The sequence below is a fragment of the Schistocerca americana genome, chromosome 1 (assembly GCF_021461395.2).
Source record: "Schistocerca americana isolate TAMUIC-IGC-003095 chromosome 1, iqSchAmer2.1, whole genome shotgun sequence".
Classification (NCBI taxonomy): Eukaryota; Metazoa; Arthropoda; class Insecta; order Orthoptera; family Acrididae; genus Schistocerca; species Schistocerca americana.
Genome location: NC_060119.1, coordinates 1,160,561,858 through 1,160,584,352, shown reverse-complemented (window position 1 = coordinate 1,160,584,352; position 22,495 = coordinate 1,160,561,858). Strand labels below are relative to the sequence as shown.

The following is a 22,495-nucleotide window of genomic DNA, read 5'->3' as shown; positions in this document are numbered from 1 at the left end:
TAAACCAAATCTTCCTACCTTTTTTTTCTACCAAGTCCTGCAATTCGCTGCTAATGGAGCTCCCTTCGTGTGTGGTCAGATTCGGTGAACGCGGTGGCCATGCAGTTGGCGCATTTCGGTTCAAAAAATGGTTCAAATGGCTCTGAGCACTATGGGACTTAACTTCTAAGGTCGTCAGTCCCCTAGAACTTAGAACTACTTAAACCTAACTAACGTAAGGACATCACACACATCCATGCCCGAGGCAGGATTCGAACCTGCGACCGTAGCGGTCGCGCGTTTCCACACTGTAGCACCTAGAACCGCTCTTCCACTCGGGCCGGCGCGCATTTCGGCTCACCCATTTACGAGCTAGCCTATCAGCGTCTTTTACTTCATGCACCATTGTACACTTGTACGGTTTCAGATGCAACCATTTCCTTAACGCACACCAAACAGTCACAAGTGAGAGCCCCAGCTGTCGAGAAAGACGTCGGGTCGATTTTGCAGAGCTGTCCACGAAGATTTGTCTCACTTGTTCTTTTCCGTCGTCAGACGCATGTGAACTACCCGATGAGTTGTTATGTCTTACCGAACATCAAGTTTCAATGAAACATGTACGCCAGTCATAAATAAAACACCCACTTGAAGGATCTTTACCATACTCTGTACGAAAATTAAGTTGCAAAGTTGCTGCAGACTTCGATTCTTCAAACCAAAACACACAGCGAGCAGCTCGGGACAAGTAAAGGCAGCCATGTTTGCTGCACTACCGACAACGCTTGCACTGGCCCACCCTCTGGACTAGCGTCCCGCCTGAGTGTAAACTTCATCTATTTTCCTTCAAGATGACACCAAGACCAAGTCTATGAGGCGTGTGAATATGTTTGTGCGCATTTTCAAAGTTGTACAGTCCTTGCTGATACGTCTTGGGCTAATATCTTGTTTGGTTGAAACTTCCTGGCGGATTAAAACTGTATGTCGGACCGAGACTCGAACTCGGGACCTTTGCCTTTTGCGGGCAAGTGCTGTACCAACTGACCTACCCAAGCACAACTCACGAGCATTCCTCACAGCCTTACTTCGACCAGTACCTCGTCTCCTACCTTCCAAACATCACAGAAGCTCCCCTTAAAAACTGCAGTTTCATATCAGCGCACACTCCGCTGCAGAGAGAAAATCTCAGTCTGGAAACATCCCCCAGGTTGTGGCAAAGCCATGTCTCCGCAATATCCTTTCTTCCAGAAGTACAAGGTTCGCAGGAGAGCTTATGTGAAGTTTGGAAGGTAGGAAACGATGTACTGGTGGAAGTAAAGCTTTGAGGACGGGTCCTGAGTCGTGCTTGGGTAGCTCAGATGGCGCCGGCACATTAGCTCAGCGCTTTCAGTCAGAGACCTGGCTGGTCTCTGTCACACAAAAACTAAGTGAAAGGATCGACAACGAAATTCAATGGATGTCATGTGACGTCCGCTACGACCAAATACAACGAACAACAACGAACAAAATGAAAAAAAAAATGGTAGAGCACTTGCCCGCGAAAGACAAAGGTCACGAATTCGAGCCTCGGACCAGCACACAGTTTTAATCATCTGCCAGAAAGTTTCATATCAGCGTACAATCCGCTGCAGGGTGATGTTTGATTTTTGGAACTGAAATAGTAGTTAAAACTTGAAAGTTCATGTTCAGAAAAAAGACAACATTAAACTATAATATTGTCTTTACGAATATAACACAAACACCGAGATCGATTTCATTGAACTGTTAAAAACAAGAACGTTAGATCATGTTTGTACAATATATGGTCATAACATTAAAATTTTAATATGTAAGAATTGTATTCATTTTGAAAACGTACGATATGTTTCTCACAAGAAAACTGAGGAGGGAGGTGCGTTGAGAAACAGGCATATTTTGTAATTTCTGGGTACCTATATTACAGTGTTGTGTAATGTTAGTGCTTATGTTGCAACTTTCGTGGTTTTTCATATACCGGATGTCTGTCCTAAGAGTCGTTAGGTACATTTTTCTGCTATTTCGGAGGATATTTCCAACTCAGTTTTTGCATTTGCATTTCAGCCCAAAGAAACATTGGCTGTCACGTCTTCCATGCCAAGCCCAGTGGCAGTCTCAGACCACTCCCCTTGATGCTTGCTGTCAACATTCTTAAAACTTGCCATTGTGCCCTTAAAAAAATCGGAATTTCATTATTGCAGTACAGTTTACAGGGGTTTACGAAAACAACGAAACACTGCGACAAAGGCGTACTTGAACGTACACTATGTGATCAAATGTATCCGGACACTCCTAAAAACATACCTTTTTCATATTAGGTGCATTGTGCTGCCACCTATTGACAGGTAATCCATATCAGTGACCTCAGTAGTCATTATACATCGTGAGAGGGCAGGATGGGGCGCTCCGCGGAACTCACGGACTACGAACGTCGTCAGGTGATTGGGTGTCACTTGTGTCATACGTCTGCATGCGAGATTTCCACACTATTAAACATCCCTAGGCTCACTGTTTCCGATGTGATAGTGAAGTGGAAACGTGAATGGACACGTACAGCACAAAAGCGCAAAAGGCCGACCTCGTCCGTTGACTGATAGAGACCGCCGACTGTTGAAGAGGTTCGTAATGTGTAATAGGCAGACATCTATCCAGACCATCACACAGGAATTCCAAACTGCATCAGGATCCACTACAATTACAATGACAGTTAGGTGGGAGGCGAGAAAACCTGGATTTCATCGTTGAGCGGTTGCTCATAAGCCACACATCACGCCGGTAAATGTCAAACGCGCCTCGCTTGATGTAAGGAGCGTAAACACTGGACGATTAAACAGTGGGGAAAACGTTGTGCGGTGTGACGAATCACGGTACACAATTTGGTGACCCGATGGCAGGGTGTGGTTATGGCGAATGCCTGGTGAACGTCTTCTGCCAGCGTGTGTAGTGCCAACAGTAAAATTCGGAGGCAGTGGTGTTATGGTGTGGTCGTGTTTTTCATGGAGGGGGCTTGCTCCACTTATTGTTTTGCGTGGCACTATATAGTAGGCCCGTGCTGTGGCACGGGCCTACTATATTGATGTTTTAAGCACCTTCTTGCTTCCCACTGTTGTAGAGCAATTCGGGGATGGCGATTGAATCTTTCAACATGATAGAGCACCTGTTCATAATGCACGGCCTGTGGCGGAGTGGTTACACGACAGTAGCATCCCTGTAATGGCTGGCCTGCACAGAGTCCTGACCTGAATCCTATAGAACTTCTCTGGGATGTTTTGGAACGCCGACTTCGTGCCAGGCCTCACCGATCGACATCGAAACTTTCCTCTGTGGAGCACTCCGTGATGAGTGGGCTGCCATTCTCCAGGAAACCTTCCAGCACCTGGTTGACCGTATGCCTGCGAGAGTGGAAGTTGTCATCAAGGCTAAGGGTGGACCAACATGTTGAATTCCAGAATTACCGATGGAGGGCGCCACGAATTTGTAAGTCATTTTCAGCCAGGTGTCCGCATACTTTTGATCACATATTGTAAATGCAGTCTTTAACTAAGATTGCAGGTTGCACTGTTGTATTTGACTACGAAAAACATCTTGAAATGTCCTCAATACGTTGTAAGGAACAGTCGTGGTCACAACGGTGTGCTGTGAAGTTGCGAGTAAGTGCGTTATGTCGGAGCTAAGTGAATCCGAAAGTGAACAAATGCTTGATAAGCGTACGGTGGCTACTTTCGTAACAAACGTAGCCGAAGTACTTGGAGTTTCAAGAGGCATACAGGGCAAGCGGGAAAACATCATCCGGTGAATCACAATGCGTGTGTGTTGAGTGATCGTGACGGACAGTTATTTAAGAGGATTGAGACGAAAAGTAAGAGGACTGCAGCTGCAAAAGTCTCTACAGAACTTAACGTCGCTCTCGTGAATTCTATCAGCATCAAAACAACACTAAGGGAACTCCAAAAGCAGGGCATTGGGGCGAGCTGGAATTCCAAAACCGCTCATCGGTGTTGCAAACGCCTTTAACAGGGAAACGTGGAGCCGAAACCATAAAGCCTGGTGTGTGTAGCCAGAGTGCCATTTGGTCGAAAGAGTCTTATTTCGCACTGTTTCCAATCTGGCCTAGTTCACATCCCAAGAGCGGCGCATGGCTGGGGTTCGGTGCTGGTTTGGGAGGCCGCATTGTTGTTTTCAATAGGCCCTGTGGTTACTTAGTAAGGCTTATTCACTAAATGAATTGTCAGTAAATCAAAGTTGTTCTTGTATATTATCATTCGGTGCATCTTAGAAAGTAAATACACTACTGGCCATTAAAATTGCTGCACCACGAAGATGACGTGCTACAGACGTGAAATTTAGTAGTGTACACTAGTGGCCATTAAAATTGCTACACCACGAAGATGACGTCCTACATACGCGAAATTTAACCGACAGGAAGAAGATGCTGTGACACGCAAATGATTAGCTTTTCAGAGCATTCACACAAGGTTGGCGCCGGTCGCGACACCTACAACGAGCTGACATGAGGAAAGTTTGAAACCTATTTCTCATACACAAACAGCAGTTGACCGGCATTGCCGGGTGAATCGGTGTTATGATGCCTCGTGTAAGGAGGAGAAATGCGTACCATCACGTTTCCGACTTTGATAAACGTCGGATTGTAACCTATCGCGATTGCGGTTTATCGTATCGCGACATGGCTGCTCGCGTTGGTCGAGATCCAATTACTGTTAGCAGAATATGGAATCGGTGGGTTCAGGAGGGTAATACGGATCGCCGTGCTGGATCCCAAAGGCCTCGTATCACTAGCAGTCAAAATGACAGGCATCTTATCCGCACGGCTGTAACGGATCGTGCAGCCACGTCTCGACCCCTGAGTCAGCAGATGAGGACGTTTGCAACACAACAACCATCTGTACGAACAGTTCGACGACGTTTGCAGCAGCATGGACTATCATCTCGGAGACCATGGCTGCGGTTACCCTTGACGCTGCATCACAGACAGGAGCGCCTGCGATGGTGTACTCAATGACGAACCTGGGTGCACGAATGGCAAAACGTCATTTTTTCGGGTGAATCCAGATTCTGTTTACAGCATCATGATGGTCGCATCCGTGTTTGGCGACATCGCGGTGAACGCACATTGGAAGCGTGTATTTGTCATCGCCGTACTGGCGTTATCACCCTGCGTGATGGTATGGGGTGCCATTGGTTACACGTCTCGGTCACCTCTTGTTCGCAATGACGGCACTTTGAACAGTGGACGTTACATTTCAGATGTGTTACGACCCGTGGCTCTATCCTTCGTTCGATCCCTGCGAAGCCCTACATTTTAGCAGGATAATGCACGACCGCATGTTGCAGGTCCTGTACGGGCCTTTCTGGATACAGAAAATGTTCGACTGCTGCCCTGGCCAGCACATTCTCCAGATCTCTCACCAACTGAAAACGTCTGGTCAATAGTGGCCTAGCAACTGGCTCGTCACATTACGCCAGTCACTACTCTTGATGAACTGTGGTGTCGTGTTGAAGGTGCATGGGCAGCTGTATCTGTACACGCCATCCAAGCTCTGTTTGACTCAATGCCCAGCGTATCAAGGCCGTTATTACGGCCAGAATTGGTTCTCCTGGGTACTGATTTCTCAGGATATTATGCACCCAAATTGCGTGAAAATGTAATCATATGTCAGTTCTAGTATAATATATTTGTCAAATGAATAACCGTTTAACATCTGCATTTCTTCTTGGTGTAGCAATTTTAATGGCCAGTAGTGTATAAGGAAAATTATCTGTTTATTCGGAATGTTGTCACTTCTAATATCTTTGCATGCTGAGCACATGGGCGATACAGAGTCTTTGATTTCCAGTGGTTGCATTATTGACAAAAGCGCGGGAAAACTAGTTGGTGTCAGTCAAGTCGCGCCGCAGCCTTGAGCAGCAGTATATTCTGTTCATCATAAGAATAAACCTGATGTAAACATTACGCTATATATTCTTCCGCGTTTGCTTGGATCTCATTGGAGTTCGTTTCACGTGGAGCGGAAGACAAGTTGTGACCAGTACAGTCAAGCACGATCATAAGGATACGTTTTATGCTGCGTAAAACGCACATAGACTGAGCGATAATGGGCGGGACAACAGCTTTACCGAGGCAGTAAACTCTGACAGCACTGGCCAACCAGCGGTCCAACTAGCCTGGAATGATGTGAGCAGCTGCAGTTCAGACGTAAAAAGAAACGGGAAAAGAAACAATATAGTTTTGAATGTCATTTAATTTTTAAAGAAAATGAAATAATATTAGGCAAAACTCCAGCACTCGTTCTCATAGTATTATAATCACAAGAGTGATGAAAATTCCTAACTTAAACGTAGCGTAATTTTTCTGAGCGAGCCGTGTGTGATGCAAAAGTATACTGCACGGATTTCACCGTACTGCTGAACACTGAAGCCAGTGAAGGTACTAATTACAGTCAGTCGTCTGGTAATCTCTTTGCTCCTTCCTTATCGGAATCCGAGAAATACATTCGGTAATGGAACTGTCATCTGTTACTTTGACAAAGAGTCGATCAACAACAGAATCCACGAAGCAACCGAGGCGCCGCATTTTCTCCTCTTCTTTTATGACGTGTCATTCTACATCCCACCAATGTCCGGCAGTGACATGAGAAAGCTGCGTGGGTTAGATCCAGTACGTCTGGTAGCTTAACAGTCTTGTTATTTCTCGGGCCAAATCCCTTAACTTGGTTGCAGATCAGTACTGTTGGGTTCATATTGCAATGGTACAGTGGCAAATGTAAAAATGCAGCAAATGCATGGTGTGCTCGATGCTGTGAAAATGATTGTTTTTCATGTTTCCACGACACATCTGTGTTATAAAACAGTTGACATACTCCAAATAAAGAGTATTTAGTTTTTTCCTTAAAAAATAAATTGTTATCCTATCTCAATTTAAGCAACATTTGTTAACAGTCTTTCATAAAATATCGATAACTGAGAATTGATATTTGATAGCAGGAATTTCGCGTGCAATATGTAATTAAAAACGAGAAGACATGCATTATTCATAAAATGATGACGAATTTTACAATTGCGAGTTGTAGGTAATTCAGTTTGAATGAGAAAAAAAATTGACTCAGGCGAGACATTAACCAACTAAACATGTGCAGTAATAAGTCAGCCAGACTATTACGCTACCGAGTCCGCTGAACACAAACTTTCATTTTTGTTGCAACTGTTGCCAATACAGTCCCTCGGAAAACTTCAGAGCCGATTATCTCTGTAAATTTAAGACAAACGTAAAGAATAACCTATTTCTCGGCACTTTTTAATCGTGTTCCACACGCATGTTTCGCTACGGAACAGGAAGCTGCCGCAGTCATTTTCGTACTGCGTATTAACAGCGCGTCGATCCGAGCACAACAGTGCAAAGGCTGCGACTATACACGATTTTTGAAATAAAACTACGTAACCAAAGCGTAATTAAGAAAAAGGTAGGATGGCTGTTAATACATTTGAATATCTTAAAGTTTCATTTAACGTAATTTAGTAATAATATATGTAATACATAAGGAGGACCTACTTCCTGTAATGTAACATCATCATGTACGTGTACTACGGTTACTGACCAATCATCGCTTTGGTGTTTGTTTACACCAGGTTTATTCTTATGATGAACGGAGTATAGTTGTGGAGTCGTGGAGAGAGGGTGTTGGATCATGGAGGAATGAGCAGCTTGGCGCACAGAGATTTCTACTGCAGATGTTCCATGGTGTGTGACCCGAAGATGAAGAATAACTTTTAAGATTATTTTATAAAGAGATTGTACTTCAGAAGAAGGTAAGATATTTTGAGCTTTCTATTTACAAGAGTGAGTTCAGTAATTATTTTGTGCAAAGACTGAATTGTGTCCAACGATATCTACGTGTTGGTAGTCAGAGAGAACAATCAATCGTGTGTTCAGTATTTTAATTAGCTCTCCCTCATTTAGATCAGTTAGATAAAAATGTATTAGAAATTCAAGAAAACAAATTTTGGTAATAGACATTATCGAGTACGACAATGCGGAGAGAGAGAATGCTTGTTGTTGGTATTTGTCAGAGTTCTTTTTCGTCTCATTAAAAGAATTTTAAACTAATACCTTTTGTCATTTATAGATTTTTTCAAAAATCATATCTTCACTGTTTGTTAAAATATGCGTTGTCATGCTGCGCACTTTAGTAGAAATAATAATTAATGATTTAGAAAACACAATGAAAAAACTGAAATAACGATAAGAAGGCAAAATGCCTTGCTGTGATTTATTTCAGCTCATCATTTGCAATGCAGCCAGAGCAAAATCAGGTTATCCGTTGCAACGAAGGAATTTGCTGTAGGGCTAAAATGAACGTTTTTGACGGAACATTAGAAACAGTTTTCAATTAGTGAAATTTCATGTACATTCTACACATGCTTTTTTTGTAATAGGGTACATTTAAATTACGCACAGTTAGCCATTGTGAGTATTGTTGTGAATAGATCTTTCGTGCAATCTACCATACAGATAATCAAATACAATTCAGATAATTAAATTCATATTCATATTAAGTAATTTGCATAAATAAGTTTATGTTAAAAAGTAGGGTAGCTACGCTGATTCTAGTTATGAGTCTGTAATCGGAATTTAGAAACCAGGCAGTTTTCAGACTGTTAGCGAGAAATTCAGCTACACACAGTTTCAGCATACAGCCAACTCTAAACAGATAACTTTCAGTTCTGTATGGTCACACTATTGCCAAGGTTTACGTGACCATTTGGGCTGATCAGGTCTGCTCGTGGTACAATGTTTGTTCCCCAATGCTGATGCTGTGTTCCTAGACGACAGGACTCCCGTTCACACAGCTTGCATCGTCGAGGACTGGTTTTATGAGCATGAAGGTGAACTGTCACATTAACATCACAGGTAGGGCATCTCAATATTATTGAGACTCTGTGGTCTACGTTCGAACGAAGAGTATGTGGTCGCCATCCACCTCCATCATCATTACCTGACGTTGCTGTTATTTTGCAAGAAGAATGATATAAGATTCCCTTGAAAACCATATAGGACCAGCATTTATCCATTTCGAGACACCTGGAAAATGTTTTGTACGCCAACGGTTTTCCTACGCCTTATCAGATATGGTAATGTGTTGTGTTTGTGGCGTTTCCATATTTTGGCCCATCCCCTGTACTTTAGACTACAGTAAACCGGGTATATTTTGAACGTTTTTCAGATTTAAATGCGATTATCATGTCTGCTTTTTTACTTCTGCGACATTTTTGTTAGTGAACATAGGACCTTGTATGAAAGGTTTACATACCAATTAGTACAGTGGTGTTGTTTTGTGGTCTTTAGTCCAAAGACTGATTTGATGCAACTATCCGTGCTACTTCATCCTGTGCAAGCCTCTTCATCTCCGAGTAACTACCGCAACCTACATCCTTCTGAATCTGCTTAGTGTACTTATCTCTTGGTCTCCCTTTACGATTTTTACCCCACACGCTTCCCTCTAGTACTCGATTGGTTATCCCCTGATGCCTCAGAAATGTCCTACCAACCGATCCCTTCTTCTAGTCAAGTTGTGCCACAAATTTCTCACCTCCCCAATTCTATTCAGTACCTCCTCATCAGTTATTGTGATCTACCCATCTAATCTTCAGCATTCTTCTGTAGCACCACATTTCAAAAGCTTCTACTCTCTTCTTGTCTACACTGTTTCTCGTTCATGTTCACTTCCATACATGGCTACACTTCATACTTCCAGAAAGGACTTCCTGACACTTAAATCTATATTCTATGCTAACAAAATTCTCTTCATCAGAAAAGCTTTTCTTGCCATTGCCAGTCGACGTTTTATATCCTCCTTTACTTCGACCATCATGAGTTATTTTGCTTCACAAACAACAAAACTCATTTACTACTTTAAATATCTCATTTCCTAATCTAATTCCCTCAGCATCACCTGATTTAATTCGACTAGGGTCCATTATCCTCGTTTTGATTTTGTTGATGTTCATCTTATAGTATCCTTTCAAGATACTGTCCACTCCGTTCAACTGCTCTTCCAGGTCCTTTGCTGCCTCTAACAAAATTGCAATGCCACCAGCAAACCTCGAAGTCTTTATTTCTTCTCCCTGGATTTTAATTCCTACTCCAATTTTTTCTTTTGTTGCCTTACTGATTGCTCAACATACAGACAGAATAACATCGAGGATAGGCTACAACCCTGTCCCAACGCTTCCCAATCACTGTTTTTTTTCGTGTCCCTCGACTCTTATAAGTGCAATCCAGTTTCTGTACAAATTGTAAATAGCCTTTCGCTCTCTGTATTTTACCCCCGCCATCTTTAGAATTTCAAACAGAGTACCCCAGTCAACAGCTTTCTCTAGGTCTACACTAATGCTATAAACGTAGTTTGCCTTTTATTAACCTATCTTCTACGAGAAGTCGTAGGGTCTGTATCGCCTTGCGTGTGCCTACATTTCTCTGGAATCCAAACTGATCCTCCCTGAGGTCGGCTTCTATTGGTTTCTCCACTCTTCTGTGAAGGATTCGTGTTAGTATTTAGCAGCCGTGACTTATTAAACTGGTAGTTCGGTAATTTTCACACCTGTCAGCACCTGGTTTCTTTAGAATTAGAATTATTATATTCTTCCTGAATTTTGAGGGTATTTCGCCTGTCTCACACATCTTGCACACCAGACTATGCTGTTCTTAGTAGCTTATCCGTGTTCCTATTTTTTTTACTCATTGTTAAACCTGCTCTTGCATTACCACCATTTTATTTTGCATTTATAACCTTGTGTTCACCTGGCCAGAAGTTCTGTTCCTTCTGCCACCGAACTTCAGCAATTCCCACTATATCTAACTGTAACCTATCCATTTCCCTTTTTAAATGTTCCAACCTACCTGCCCGATTAAGTCATCTGACAAATCACGCTCCGATCCGCAGAACGTCAGTTATGCTTTTCGTGAAGAAGACGTCGTCCTGAGTAGTCCCCATCAGGAGATCCGAATGGGGGACTGTTTTACTTCTGGAATATTTTACCCAAGTGGATGCCATCATCGTTTAACCATACAGTAGAGCTGCATGCCGTCGGAAAAAAATTACAGCTGCAGTTTCTCCTTGCTTGCAGACATTCTCGGTACCAACACAGCAAGGCCGTTTTGGTTGATGTTACAAGGCCAGATCAGTCAATCACCAAGACTGTTGCCCCTGCAACTACTGGAAAGGCTGCTGCCCCTCTTCGGGAACCACACGTTTTCTGGCCTCCCAACAGATACCTCTCTATTGTGGTTGCACCTATGCTACCCCCATCTGTATCGCTGAGGCACGCAAGCCTCCCCACCAAGGCAAGGTCCATGGTTCATGAGGTGGGAGGGAGGGGGAATCAGTACATTACATTTTCCAAAACGCAGAGAAACTAACGGAAAAATGTAGGTGGTCAAAATTAGTGTGGATTACCGGATGCAGTGACTGGGTTATACTTCCACCACAAATATCAGCTACCATTCAATTTGTGGTCAATATTTCAAAAACACAATGAAACTTTGACCACTCAGGAACAAATACAGTGATCTACAGTATTCATATGTGCTTTATTAAGTCTCATAAAAGAGAAAAAACTTGTACAGTACATAAAACAAACAGTTTGATCCATGAGCAAAATTATAAATAATATGAAAGGTGCTAAGATGAAGTACCACACACATAGCTCCAAATGTAGCTCAGCGTAATAACTTCAATTTCTTCCATTTCAGACATAATTATCGTTTCTAAACATCTATTGCAGTTAGAATTAAGGTTATCTTTCTTCATCTATCTAGACAATGTCTGACACTTGTGGCCACACAGTCTTCATTCCGTGTTTCCTGGTATATTTGGCATTATATGTTGTACTTCAATCACTGCCTGAACCACAACAGCTTGCAATTTGAGCAATATATGACCGACATTTGTTTTCTTAGTTGTAGGCACATAAACAGTAACAAATGAGCCGTCGACTATATAATGATAGTTAATGTACGTATTCCTTAGTTGCACACTGTAATTGGCAACAACACTATTTAATAAGTTGTGTATCTGTAACCCTGGGGTAACAATGACTGGTGGTCAAAGTAACACGGAAACAGAGAAATCATGGACGTGACCTCAGAAATCGTAATTTAGTAGCTGATATACACATCTCTAAAAAAAACTAATCAATTTTCTGTTTTGAGAATTAATCGAGTAATGTCATGATACAACTGAAACACCGATCGCTTTGCAGTTAAATGATATCGGTGGATTCAGTACAATCTGATTTTAACACACTTTTTCGCATACAATTATAAGTCGCAACAGGTTCGCCAACTGTTGCGCAAGAAATCAGCACTATACGGCGCCTCATAGAGTACATGACGGTACTTTACCAACAGACAATATATACTAAATACCCAACTGAGGGCCAGCAGAGCGCTGTAAAACTCTTGGCGATGAGTGGTCAAAATAACCACGGCGACCAAAGTACAAGGTAAGTCTTTACAACTTTGGAATGATACAGAAATTTGTTAAGATAACTCACAGATCGGTAGATGTACCATTTAGTAGCAAACAATCTCAAGTTTGATTCACGTAGTGCGTCAGTACCCCATTCCGCCAACCAGGAGTGCTAGCGTGGTGCACAGTTAAAATGGCTACTTTCACTGGTGTGGAGAGTGCTCGCTGTGTGTTTTGGTTTCTTGAAAGGAACTTTTTTCTCTGGGGTTTCATTAAAGACTGTGTCTATATTCCTCCCCTACCAAACAATTTAGCTTACCTGAAAAATCGAATCTGCACTGCTTTTGCACAAGTCACGCACGGCTTTTTGCATCGAGTGTGGGAAGAAATTGATCACCAGTGACATGTTTGTCGCATCACAGTTGGTGCTCATATCGAACCATAATGACACTTGGCACTTTTATAGGAAACTTGAAGTTGTCTGCCACAAAATTATGCATTTACCGATTCTGTAAATTGTCTCAATAAATTTCTATATCATTCCAAAACTGGAAAGTCCTTTTTGACTCATCCTGTATATCTGCTTTACGGTACTTAGATATTAATACTAAAATTAAACTCCTCCCGCACAGGCCATTAAGGCCCAAAGGTACCGACTGGTCGCCGTGTCATCCTCAGCCCACAGGCGTCACCGGATGCGGATATGGAGGGGCATGTGGTCAGCACACCGCTCTCCCGACCATATGTCAGTTTCCGAGACCGGAGCCACTATTTCTCAATCAAGTAGCTCCTCAGTTGCCTCACAAGGGCTGAGTCCACCCCTCTTGCCAACAGCGCTCGGCAGACCGGATGGTGACCCATCCAAGTGCTTGCCCAGCCCAACTGCGCTTAACTTCGGTTATCTGACGGGAACCGGTGTTACCACTGTGGCAAGGCCGTTGGCATTTAGATACTAATACTAGTGTGGCAATATTATTTCTTACCTTTAACAGTACAAACCGATGGTGAAAGTTACCCCGTTCACCAGCTTCGACACTCAAAAACCAATAACGTTTATTTGTGACACAAATTCAACCTCTACTCATTCAAGTTTTAGCAAATGGCGGAGCGATGTCTCCATTTTATTCGAAACACTACATGCGACCGCTGTTTCATGGCAAGTCGAGCAACACGAAGTGGTCCAACCTACCTGCCATACTAACCTTAGTTCCCCCACTTTCGGGGTGGCCGCTGGTGGGGAGGTACGCACCTGCAGGGGTACGGGTACATCTCCTTGTTGTTCTGGGCGCTGTAGGGCGAGTACTTGTCCAGCAGCCAGATCATGATGCCGGTGACGGTGAGCGCGCCCACGATGCTCAGCCACACCTCCAGCCGCAGCACCGTCATGAACTTGAACAGCGACGTCTCGCGCACCGGCTTCCGTATCACTGCGCACGCCGCCCGACGAGTGTTAACGAGCCATGCATCAACAACCAAGCAAGCACCATTTCCACTTTTATGAGGGCCTTCTTTTAAGGTTTTGCAAAGATAACTGAAGGAAACACACTGACGGGAAAAAATCGCAACACCAAAAAATAATTAATCAAGATGAGCCGTGCACAGCTCGTGTTCATGCCATTTATTGTTTGTCACCTTCTATTACGGTACTGCTGCCTCGTTTTCTTATTCCATTTACTGGCGTCACTAACTTCCTGCCTTACTTGCCCGTGAGCGGCAGCAGCAGCGCGTATCGATAAGTGCACTGTCGTACCATCTCTGGAGGGACCGATAGTATTTGCGGGTCGTCGTGTGTCTGGGAGTCAGTTCACGCACTCCGCTGCTCGACTCGCTGCGACTCACCTCGTTACCGTCGCTCGCGCACGCCAACGCCGCTAGCCAACGCCATGCCGAGAAGTAGGAATGGAGGAAGAGGCAAGATTGATGCTGCTGTGGAGCTCCTGCTAAACGCAGTCGGGAGCAACGGTTGCGGCAACAAGAAGAAGAAGCGGAAGCCTGTGGCACGATTACAGTGCTATAAGTGCCAAAAGCTGGGACACATAGCAAGGGAATGCGACGGCGCGGTTGCGTGTGTTAAGTGCGGGAAACCGCACGACACACGCAACTGCACCAAACCAAGGGGTACTGCAGCGGTGTGCGTAAATTGCGGTGGCTCGCACACCGCAACCGCGCGCAGCTGCAGCTATCTGAAGACGTGGAAGCAGCGGAAGTTGGCCACCACACACGAAGATGTGGCCCAGCAAGAAGAAAAGGTGGACACCCCGCCCTCCTACCTTAGTAGGGGAAGCGGGCTGCGCCACGAAGACGCCGTGGACGCCTTCCGCCGATCACTGCGGGAAGCCAGCGAGGACGCAATCACCGCGCTCAAATCCGCCGTGGCGGAGGCGAGTGCGGCCCTGAGAGCGGAACTAGAAGAGACGCGCCAGGAGGTACACTCAACTAAGGGTCGCCTTGTACCTCGCGTCCCGCACGATGCCGGACGTGGCACCGACCCCCACCAGTACGGGGGTAGACGCGGCAACACAAACGACTGCCTCCCTGGCCGACGCGGCAACGCAGGTTCCTAGGGAGGTGGTCATGCAGTCGGGGAAAACCGCCGACAACAAGGAGACGGCCTCCACGGGAGCAGTCGTCACTCCTGTCTCCCCCCCCCCCCTCCCCCCCAACAAGAACTGTGTGAGGGAGGTGCTCACCGAGATCGCAGATTCCCTCCGCGTCGGTAGCTACCCCCATCATGATCATCCTTACCCTTTCACGGTAGACAACATCCCTCCCCTACCTCATAAACCTTAGCCATTCCACTGGGGGTGCGAACCCTTGAACCAGAAGCTGCACGGGAGGGAACTCGTCAGGCGTGCAGGTCTGGAGCTCATAAACAAGCGCCCGATCTTCACCGACGAGGACTGGAAGTACATGACTGAGCAAGCAGTCAAGTACATCCAGCAACAGACGCCGCCAGTGGACTTCTCCCTCCTGAAGAAAATAGAATTCGGGCAGCCAGGAAGCAGCAAGAAAAAGAATAATAAAAAGCCGCCGGAAGCAGCCGGTAGATAATTCTTCAGCTACAGAAACCAGAGGCCAAACCAAACCGAGAAGAAAAACATTCCCAACAGATAGGATTCAGGAGGAACAGCTTATCCAAGCTTAAACTCCTATACCTCGGGCCAAGGCAGGCCCGTTAATATAGCGAGTGAGTGAGTGAGTGAGGGGAGTCAGTTGGAGACGGACCAGCAGTGCAGTCGGGACGCAGCAGCAGTGAAGTCGGGGTACGGAGCGCCTCTGAGGCGCTGACAGCCAGAGCTCGCCGACAGCTCGCGACACACATGAACTGTCCGACGGAGGGAGATTGGAGCGGGACGACCGTTGGTTGGTCGTTCGGTTGGTTGTCTCATCGGCCGACGTATATTTGCTCCTTTCAGCGTTTCCGGGTCTGGCGTGGAGCAGCGAGGAAGTCTCCGTGGCGCGTGTCTGGCCGGGGCCTGGCGGCGTCCACGCGCGGTCGGAGAGTGAGGGGCCGTTCCCATTACTACGAGGTCCGTGGCTCAGGACACGAAAGGTAAGTTATCCTATCGCTTGGTCCGTTGAGTGTCTGTCGGTTGGGTTGTCGTCGGATCGTGAATGGTTGGCCCGACTGCCTGTTTCACCTAAGTGAGCGTTAGTGTTCGAATAACAGGCCGACCCTCGAACATCTGAGCGCCCTTGGGTGTACTGCCCTTTCTTTTAAAATTTCTTCTTGTTGTTTGTACTTGTATGGCTTCTAGCAGATTTTTTTTTTTTAAATTAGCGTTGTTTTGTTCTTAAGGCCTTCAGCCTAGTTTAAAGAACTGATTCACGTAAGGCCTTTGGTATATAAAAAAAAGTTTTGGAGTTTTAGGTGATAGGCCTTCACCAGATTTGAATTTAACTTGTTACTTCAGCCTAACTAAAGAAATGATTTAAGATAAGGCTGCCCTTTTAAATTTCTGATCATGCTTGCGTTTTAAGTTATTGGCCTTCAGCCGTTTTTAAATTAAAGTGACTTTCAGCCGGTAATCTCCCAAAGATTAAAGCTGTGTGTTTTAAAAAAAATTTTTTGGGCTCTTGTAATGTTTGATCAAACAATAAAGTTATATGTTCCAGTGTAACTGACAGCCCCTTATTTTGGCCCCTTTCCACAATTTATACTATCTGTCATGTCCTGTGGGTTAAGCAGGGGGTCTCAGAAGAGTAATTAAATTTCGGATACACATTTGTCTAGGTAACTTGTTTAAGTCATTAATATTGCAAGATCAGAGATTAATGTAAGCGCGACATAAGCACTCCGTCTTCAGGCCACGAGCGGCCTACCGGGACCATTCAACCGCCGTGTCATCCTCAGCGGAGGATGCGGATAGGAGGGGCGTGGGGTCAGCACACTGCTCTCCCGGTCGTTATGATAGTATTCTTGACCGAAGCCGCTACTATTCGGTCGAGTAGCTCCTCAGTTGGCATCACGAGGCTGAATGCACCTCGAGAAATGGCAACAGTGCATGGCGGCCTGGATGGTCACCCATACAAGTGCCGACCACGCCCGACAGCGCTTGATTTCGGTGAACTCACAGGAACCGGTGTATCCACTGCGGCAAGGCCGTTGCCGAGCGCGACATAAGACATGTGAAATGCTGGTACATTAACAATCAATGTAACCCCCAGACGAATGCAAGCACTCAATCCTACATGCATTCTGCTGTACAGGTGCCAGATCTAAGTTTGTTGGGATTCTATGCCTGTTGCACTTGGTCGATCAATAAAGGGATGATTAATGCTGTTTGTGGATGACGCTGGAGTTGTTGTCCGATGATTTCTCATATCTTCTCGATTGGAGACGGATATGGCGCTGGAGTAGGCCAAGGCAACATGCCGACACGCTGTAGAGCATTTTGGGTTACAACAGCGATATGTGAGCGAGCGTTATCCTGTTGGAAAACACGCCCTGGAGTGCTGCTCATGAATGGCAGCTCAACAGGTCGAATCACCAGATTGACGTACAAATTTGCAATCGGGGTACATGGATAACCACGAGAGTGCTCCTGCTATTGTACGAAATCGCAGCCCAGACTATATGTGAAGGTCAAGACACTCTGCTCGTAGGCTCTCTAGTGGCCTCCTTTCTAAACAACACGCTGTCATCACTGGCAACTGGCACCGAGACGGAACCAGCTTACATCAGAAAAAACAATGAGCTCTCGCTTGATGAGCTCTCGCTTGACTCCGCTGAAGACTCAAATGGTGGTGGTGTAGGGTCAGTGGAATGTACGCCATTTGTAACAGCTCGTTGTGTCACTGTGGTGCCAACTGCTGCTCAAATTGCTGCTGCAGATGCAGTACGATGCTCCAGAGCCATACGCTGAACACGATGGTCTTCCCTCTCGGTTGTGTCTGTCACGTGACCCTCCGGTGCCCTGTCTTCTTGCTACTGTACATTAGAGTGACCAACGCTGCCAGTAGTCATTACAGTGGCTATGTTCCTGCCAAGTCTTCCTGCAGTATCGCAGAAGTAACATGTAGCACCTCGTAGCCCTATTACACGACCTTGTTCGAACTCAGTGAGATGTTGATAACGGCAGGCCATGAAGGCCCAACGGTATCGACCGGCCGCCGTGTCATCCCTCAGCCCACAGGCGTCACTGGATGCGGATATGGAGCGGCATGTGGTCAGCACACCGCTCTCCCGGCCATATGTCAGTTTCCGAGACCGGAGCCGCTACTTCTCAATCAAGTAGCTCCTCGGTTTGCCTCACAAGGGCTGAGTGCACCCCTCTTGCCAACAGCGCTCGGCAGACCGGATGGTCACCCATCCAAGTGCTAGCCCAGCCCGACAGCGCTTAACGTCGGTGATCTGACGGGAACCGGTTTTACCACTGCGGCAAGACCGTTGGCCTTATGCGATTAGCGCGGTAAATGAAAAGACATCATCTTTCAGACGTAGAAATACGCCTACCAACTCTCGTTGATGTCGCACAACTCTTTCTTGATGTTGCGATTTTTTCCGTCGGTATATTTATTTACACGTACATTTTATTGCATCTCAAAATATTGACTACTGCATGCGTTCGGAATAGTTACGTAAACATTTATCGCACTTTGATATTGATAACTCAAAACATGATTTTGGTGGGATTCAGCTGCAGATTCACTGTACAGATACTGCGGCTTATCTTTTACATTACAAAGAGGTAGTAAGTAAAATACAGGGTGATTCAAAAAGAATACCACAACTTTAAAAATGTGTATTTAATGAAAGAAACATAATATAACCTTCTGTTATACATCATTACAAAGAGTATTTAAAAAGGTTTTTTTTCACTCAAAAACAAGTTCAGAGATGTTCAATATGGCCCCCTCCAGACACTCGAGCAATATCAACCCGATACTCCAACTCGTTCCACACTCTCTGTACCATATCAGGCGTAACAGTTTGGATAGCTGCTGTTATTTCTCGTTTCAAATCATCAATGGTGGCTGGGAGAGGTGGCCGAAACACCATATCCTTAACATACCCCCATAAGAAAAAATCGCAGGGGGTAAGATCAGGGCTTCTTGGAGGCCAGTGATGTCACGGGCTGCCTGGCGGCCGATCCATCGCCTCGGGTAGTTGACGTTCAGATAAGTGCCAATGTGGTGGCGCTCCGTCCTTTTTCGTAGGACTCTCCATACAGTTGATTGTGGAATTTGCAGCTCTCTGCTAGCTCTGCGAGTCGATTTTCCTGGGCTGCGAACAAATGCTTGCTGGATGCGTGCTACATTTTCATCACTCGTTCTCGGCCGTCCAGAACTTTTCCCTTTGCACAAACACCCATTCTCTGTAAACTGTTTATACAAACGTTTAATACATCACCTATCAGGAGGTTTAACACCATACTTCGTTCGAAATGCACGCTGATCAACTGTCGTCGATTCACTTCTGCCGTACTCAATAACACAAAAAGCTTTCTGTTGAGCGGTCGCCATCTTAGCATCAACTGACGCTGACGCCTAGTCAACAGCGCCTCAAGCGAACAAATGTACAACTAAATGAAACTTTATAGCTCCCTTAATTCGCTGACAGATAGTGCTTAGCTCCGCCTTTTGTCGTTGCAGAGTTTTAAATTCCTAAAGTTGTGGTATTCTTTTTGAATCACCCTGTATAAATCACATAAATCTAATGGCTGTGAAATCATTAAAATACTTACGATTACAATTACGGATAACTTAAATTGACCTCCTATAGTACACTTGTCCGCCCTGGAGTATTGCTGCGCGGTATGGGATGCGCATATGATAGGATTGACGGAGGACATCGAAGTATTTCAATGAAGGGCAGCTCGGAGGGTGAGAGAGAGAGAGAGAGAGAGAGAGAGAGAGAGAGACAGAGAGAGAGAGAGAGAGAGACAGAGAGAGTGCCACAGATACGATACGAGTATTTGGACGGCAATCATTAAACCAAGGAGTTTATTGTTGCGGCAGGATCTTCTCATGATATTTCAGTCACCAACTATTTCCCCTGAATGCGAAAAAAAGATTTGTTTGCGCCCACCTACATAGGGGGAAATGATCGTAATAAAATAAGAGAAGCCAGATTTCGCACGGAAAGATTTAAGTGTTCGTTTTTCCTGCGCTCTATTCCAGAGTGGAACGGTAGAGAAATACCTTGAAGGTGGTTCGATGAACCCTCTACCATACACTTGACTGTGAATTGCAGAATAAACAGTTAGATGTAGATATCATAATGCTATTCATCATGTAGAGCGCCACTTCAAATTCGATTTTTATACTCAGCTTCACCACTGTAACAACGAAAGAAAAAAAAAATTTATAATGCTCTTGTACTTTTCCGCAGCTTGCATGTAATGCCCACGTTTAGTGTTCGATACATTCAATGTATAAATACTTTATCTGATCATAATTTAACACACGTAACATGTGGCTGGATAGTTCACATCCATAAAACTTTCATTACTTGTAATATTTTTTTGTGTAACCTTAGCCATTTAGTACAATTCCGTATTAGAATTTATTGTGCATAATTTTACTTCTCTTTACGTCCTTTAAATTAATTTCATCGCTACTGCAAAGACATGTTTTACTGTGCCCATATACTCTATACAGTGTCTGTAGCTTAACATCTTTACTATTCCAACGTCTTTAAATGGTTTTTGTTGCTCAGGAGCTTGTGCTTCCACAAAACATAGAATGGTGTGTGTTAAAGCAATTTCCAGAGAATTTAGCAACACTCATAGTGCACGTGCCAAAATGTCGAAACTTCAAAACGTGTAACACAGACGACGAACTCGTCGCACATAAATATACATCACTTAACTTTTCGCCACATTTAATGTTTTATTAAAGCCATTTCACGTATGTGAAGGCAAAATCGAAAAGAACACCTTCGTAACCATAACGAATTTTGAACGAAAAATTTCTTTTTATCTCACCTGTTAGTGCACGAACCCAGTAACGACCATAAAGCGAGGCTCCAACAGGAAACCAAAAAAGTCTTTAAGAACCACCTGAAAGCCGGCCAGAGTGGCCGAGCGGTTCTAGGCGCTACAGTCTGTAGCTGCGCGATTTAAATTTTGATTTAAATAAAACTTCTTTCAGCCGTACTTGGCGCTGTCTACTGTTTTGAATTATAAACTTTATAGTTCTACTACAGCTTCGGTTATCATAATGTCTACTTCAGACAAGTAAGCGTTTCTTGAAGCACCAAAATCGCGATCCATGCAATTCTTTTTTTATGTAAAGGAACAAAAACTCGATAACCGATAAACCAGGCGAATTTGGCCAATGAGACATTGATTCGAAGTTTCCTCCGTCAAATCTACACCCACATCTACATACACGACTGAACCAAAACATTACGACCACTTCATACATCGAGAGTGAACGAAGCATTGTGGCGAAGCTGAGAAGAAACGAATGGATGATCACTGTGTTTTACCTGCCCTCTCGAAGGACTTCGAGAGGGTATATCTCAAGAAGCTACCGCATCACTTCACCTCCAAGGCGATAATACTCGAGCCTGCGCCAAGTCTCGTGGCCGCAAGTAATTCGGGAAAGATTCATCCGCCCGTCGCTACTTAAGCCGTTGCCCGGCTCGTAACCGGCAGTTGCACCTTGTCAACCCATCTGGGGCTGCCGCCTTCCAGAGGTACGTGGAGCTGCCAGCGGTCTTCATCCTGGCTATGCAGAGACTTGGCCTCTTGGCATTTTGACCTCTCGGATTTTGGTATCTCGGCATGTTACAGTGATTCTGTTTAGAGACAGACGCTTCAAAGGGTGGTCCTTACAGCTCTGACTCTTTGTGACTTAGCCATTCTAGGCAAACAGTTGAACTTTGGCTTAAACAATCCGAGGTGTTTAGTAAGACAGAGACCTCGATTGTCAACCTCTTTTTGGTGTTATTGTGAATTTATGCTCCAAGACGGAGAAGAGTGAATTATGATGTTAGTAATAAACCTGGGTGTTAGTTCTCCCGTGGCGGAGCTGATGCGGATCACTTCACGAAGAAACATCTGATGAGCACACACTGTTGCTGTTGTATTCTTCAGTCCAGAGACTGGTTTGATGCAGCTCTCCATGCTACTCTATCCTGTGCAAGCTTCTTCATCTCCCAGTACCTACTGCAACCTACATCCTTCTGGATCTGTTTAGTGTATTCATCTCTTGGTCTCCCTCTACCCTCCACGCTGCCCTCCAGTACTTAATTGGTGATCCCTTGATGCCTCAGAACATGTCCTACCAACCGATCCCTTCTTCTAGTCATAGTTGTACCATAACTTTCTCTTCTCTGAGCACACACTATGGATCAAGAATAAATTGAACAAAGATGAAGTAATGAGAAGTAGCAAAAATGAGATTAGCGATAAACTTAACATTAGAATTAGGAACCACGAAGCAGATGAAGTTAAGCAATTCTGCTACCTTGGAATCAAAATAACATACGGCAGACGACGTAAGGAGGACAAAAAATGAGACTAACACTGCTAAAGAGTATATTCCTGGCCAGAAGAAGTCTGCTATAT

At 44.7% G+C, this 22,495-nt stretch overlaps 1 protein-coding gene and 2 pseudogenes across 1 annotated transcript in view; all 3 read right to left on the bottom strand.

Annotated features, from left to right (window-relative positions):
* Window positions 1-22,495, bottom strand: part of LOC124551788 (ionotropic receptor 25a-like) — a 250,148-nt gene that overhangs the window by 54,077 nt on the left and 173,576 nt on the right. Inside the window, exon 11 of the mRNA XM_047126467.1 lies at window positions 13,726-13,903. Coding sequence (XP_046982423.1) covers window positions 13,726-13,903 — 178 coding nt within the window. The remainder of the gene's footprint in view (window positions 1-13,725; window positions 13,904-22,495) is intronic.
* Window positions 13,302-13,419, bottom strand: LOC124552292 (annotated as a pseudogene).
* LOC124560248 lies at window positions 18,254-18,371 on the bottom strand (annotated as a pseudogene).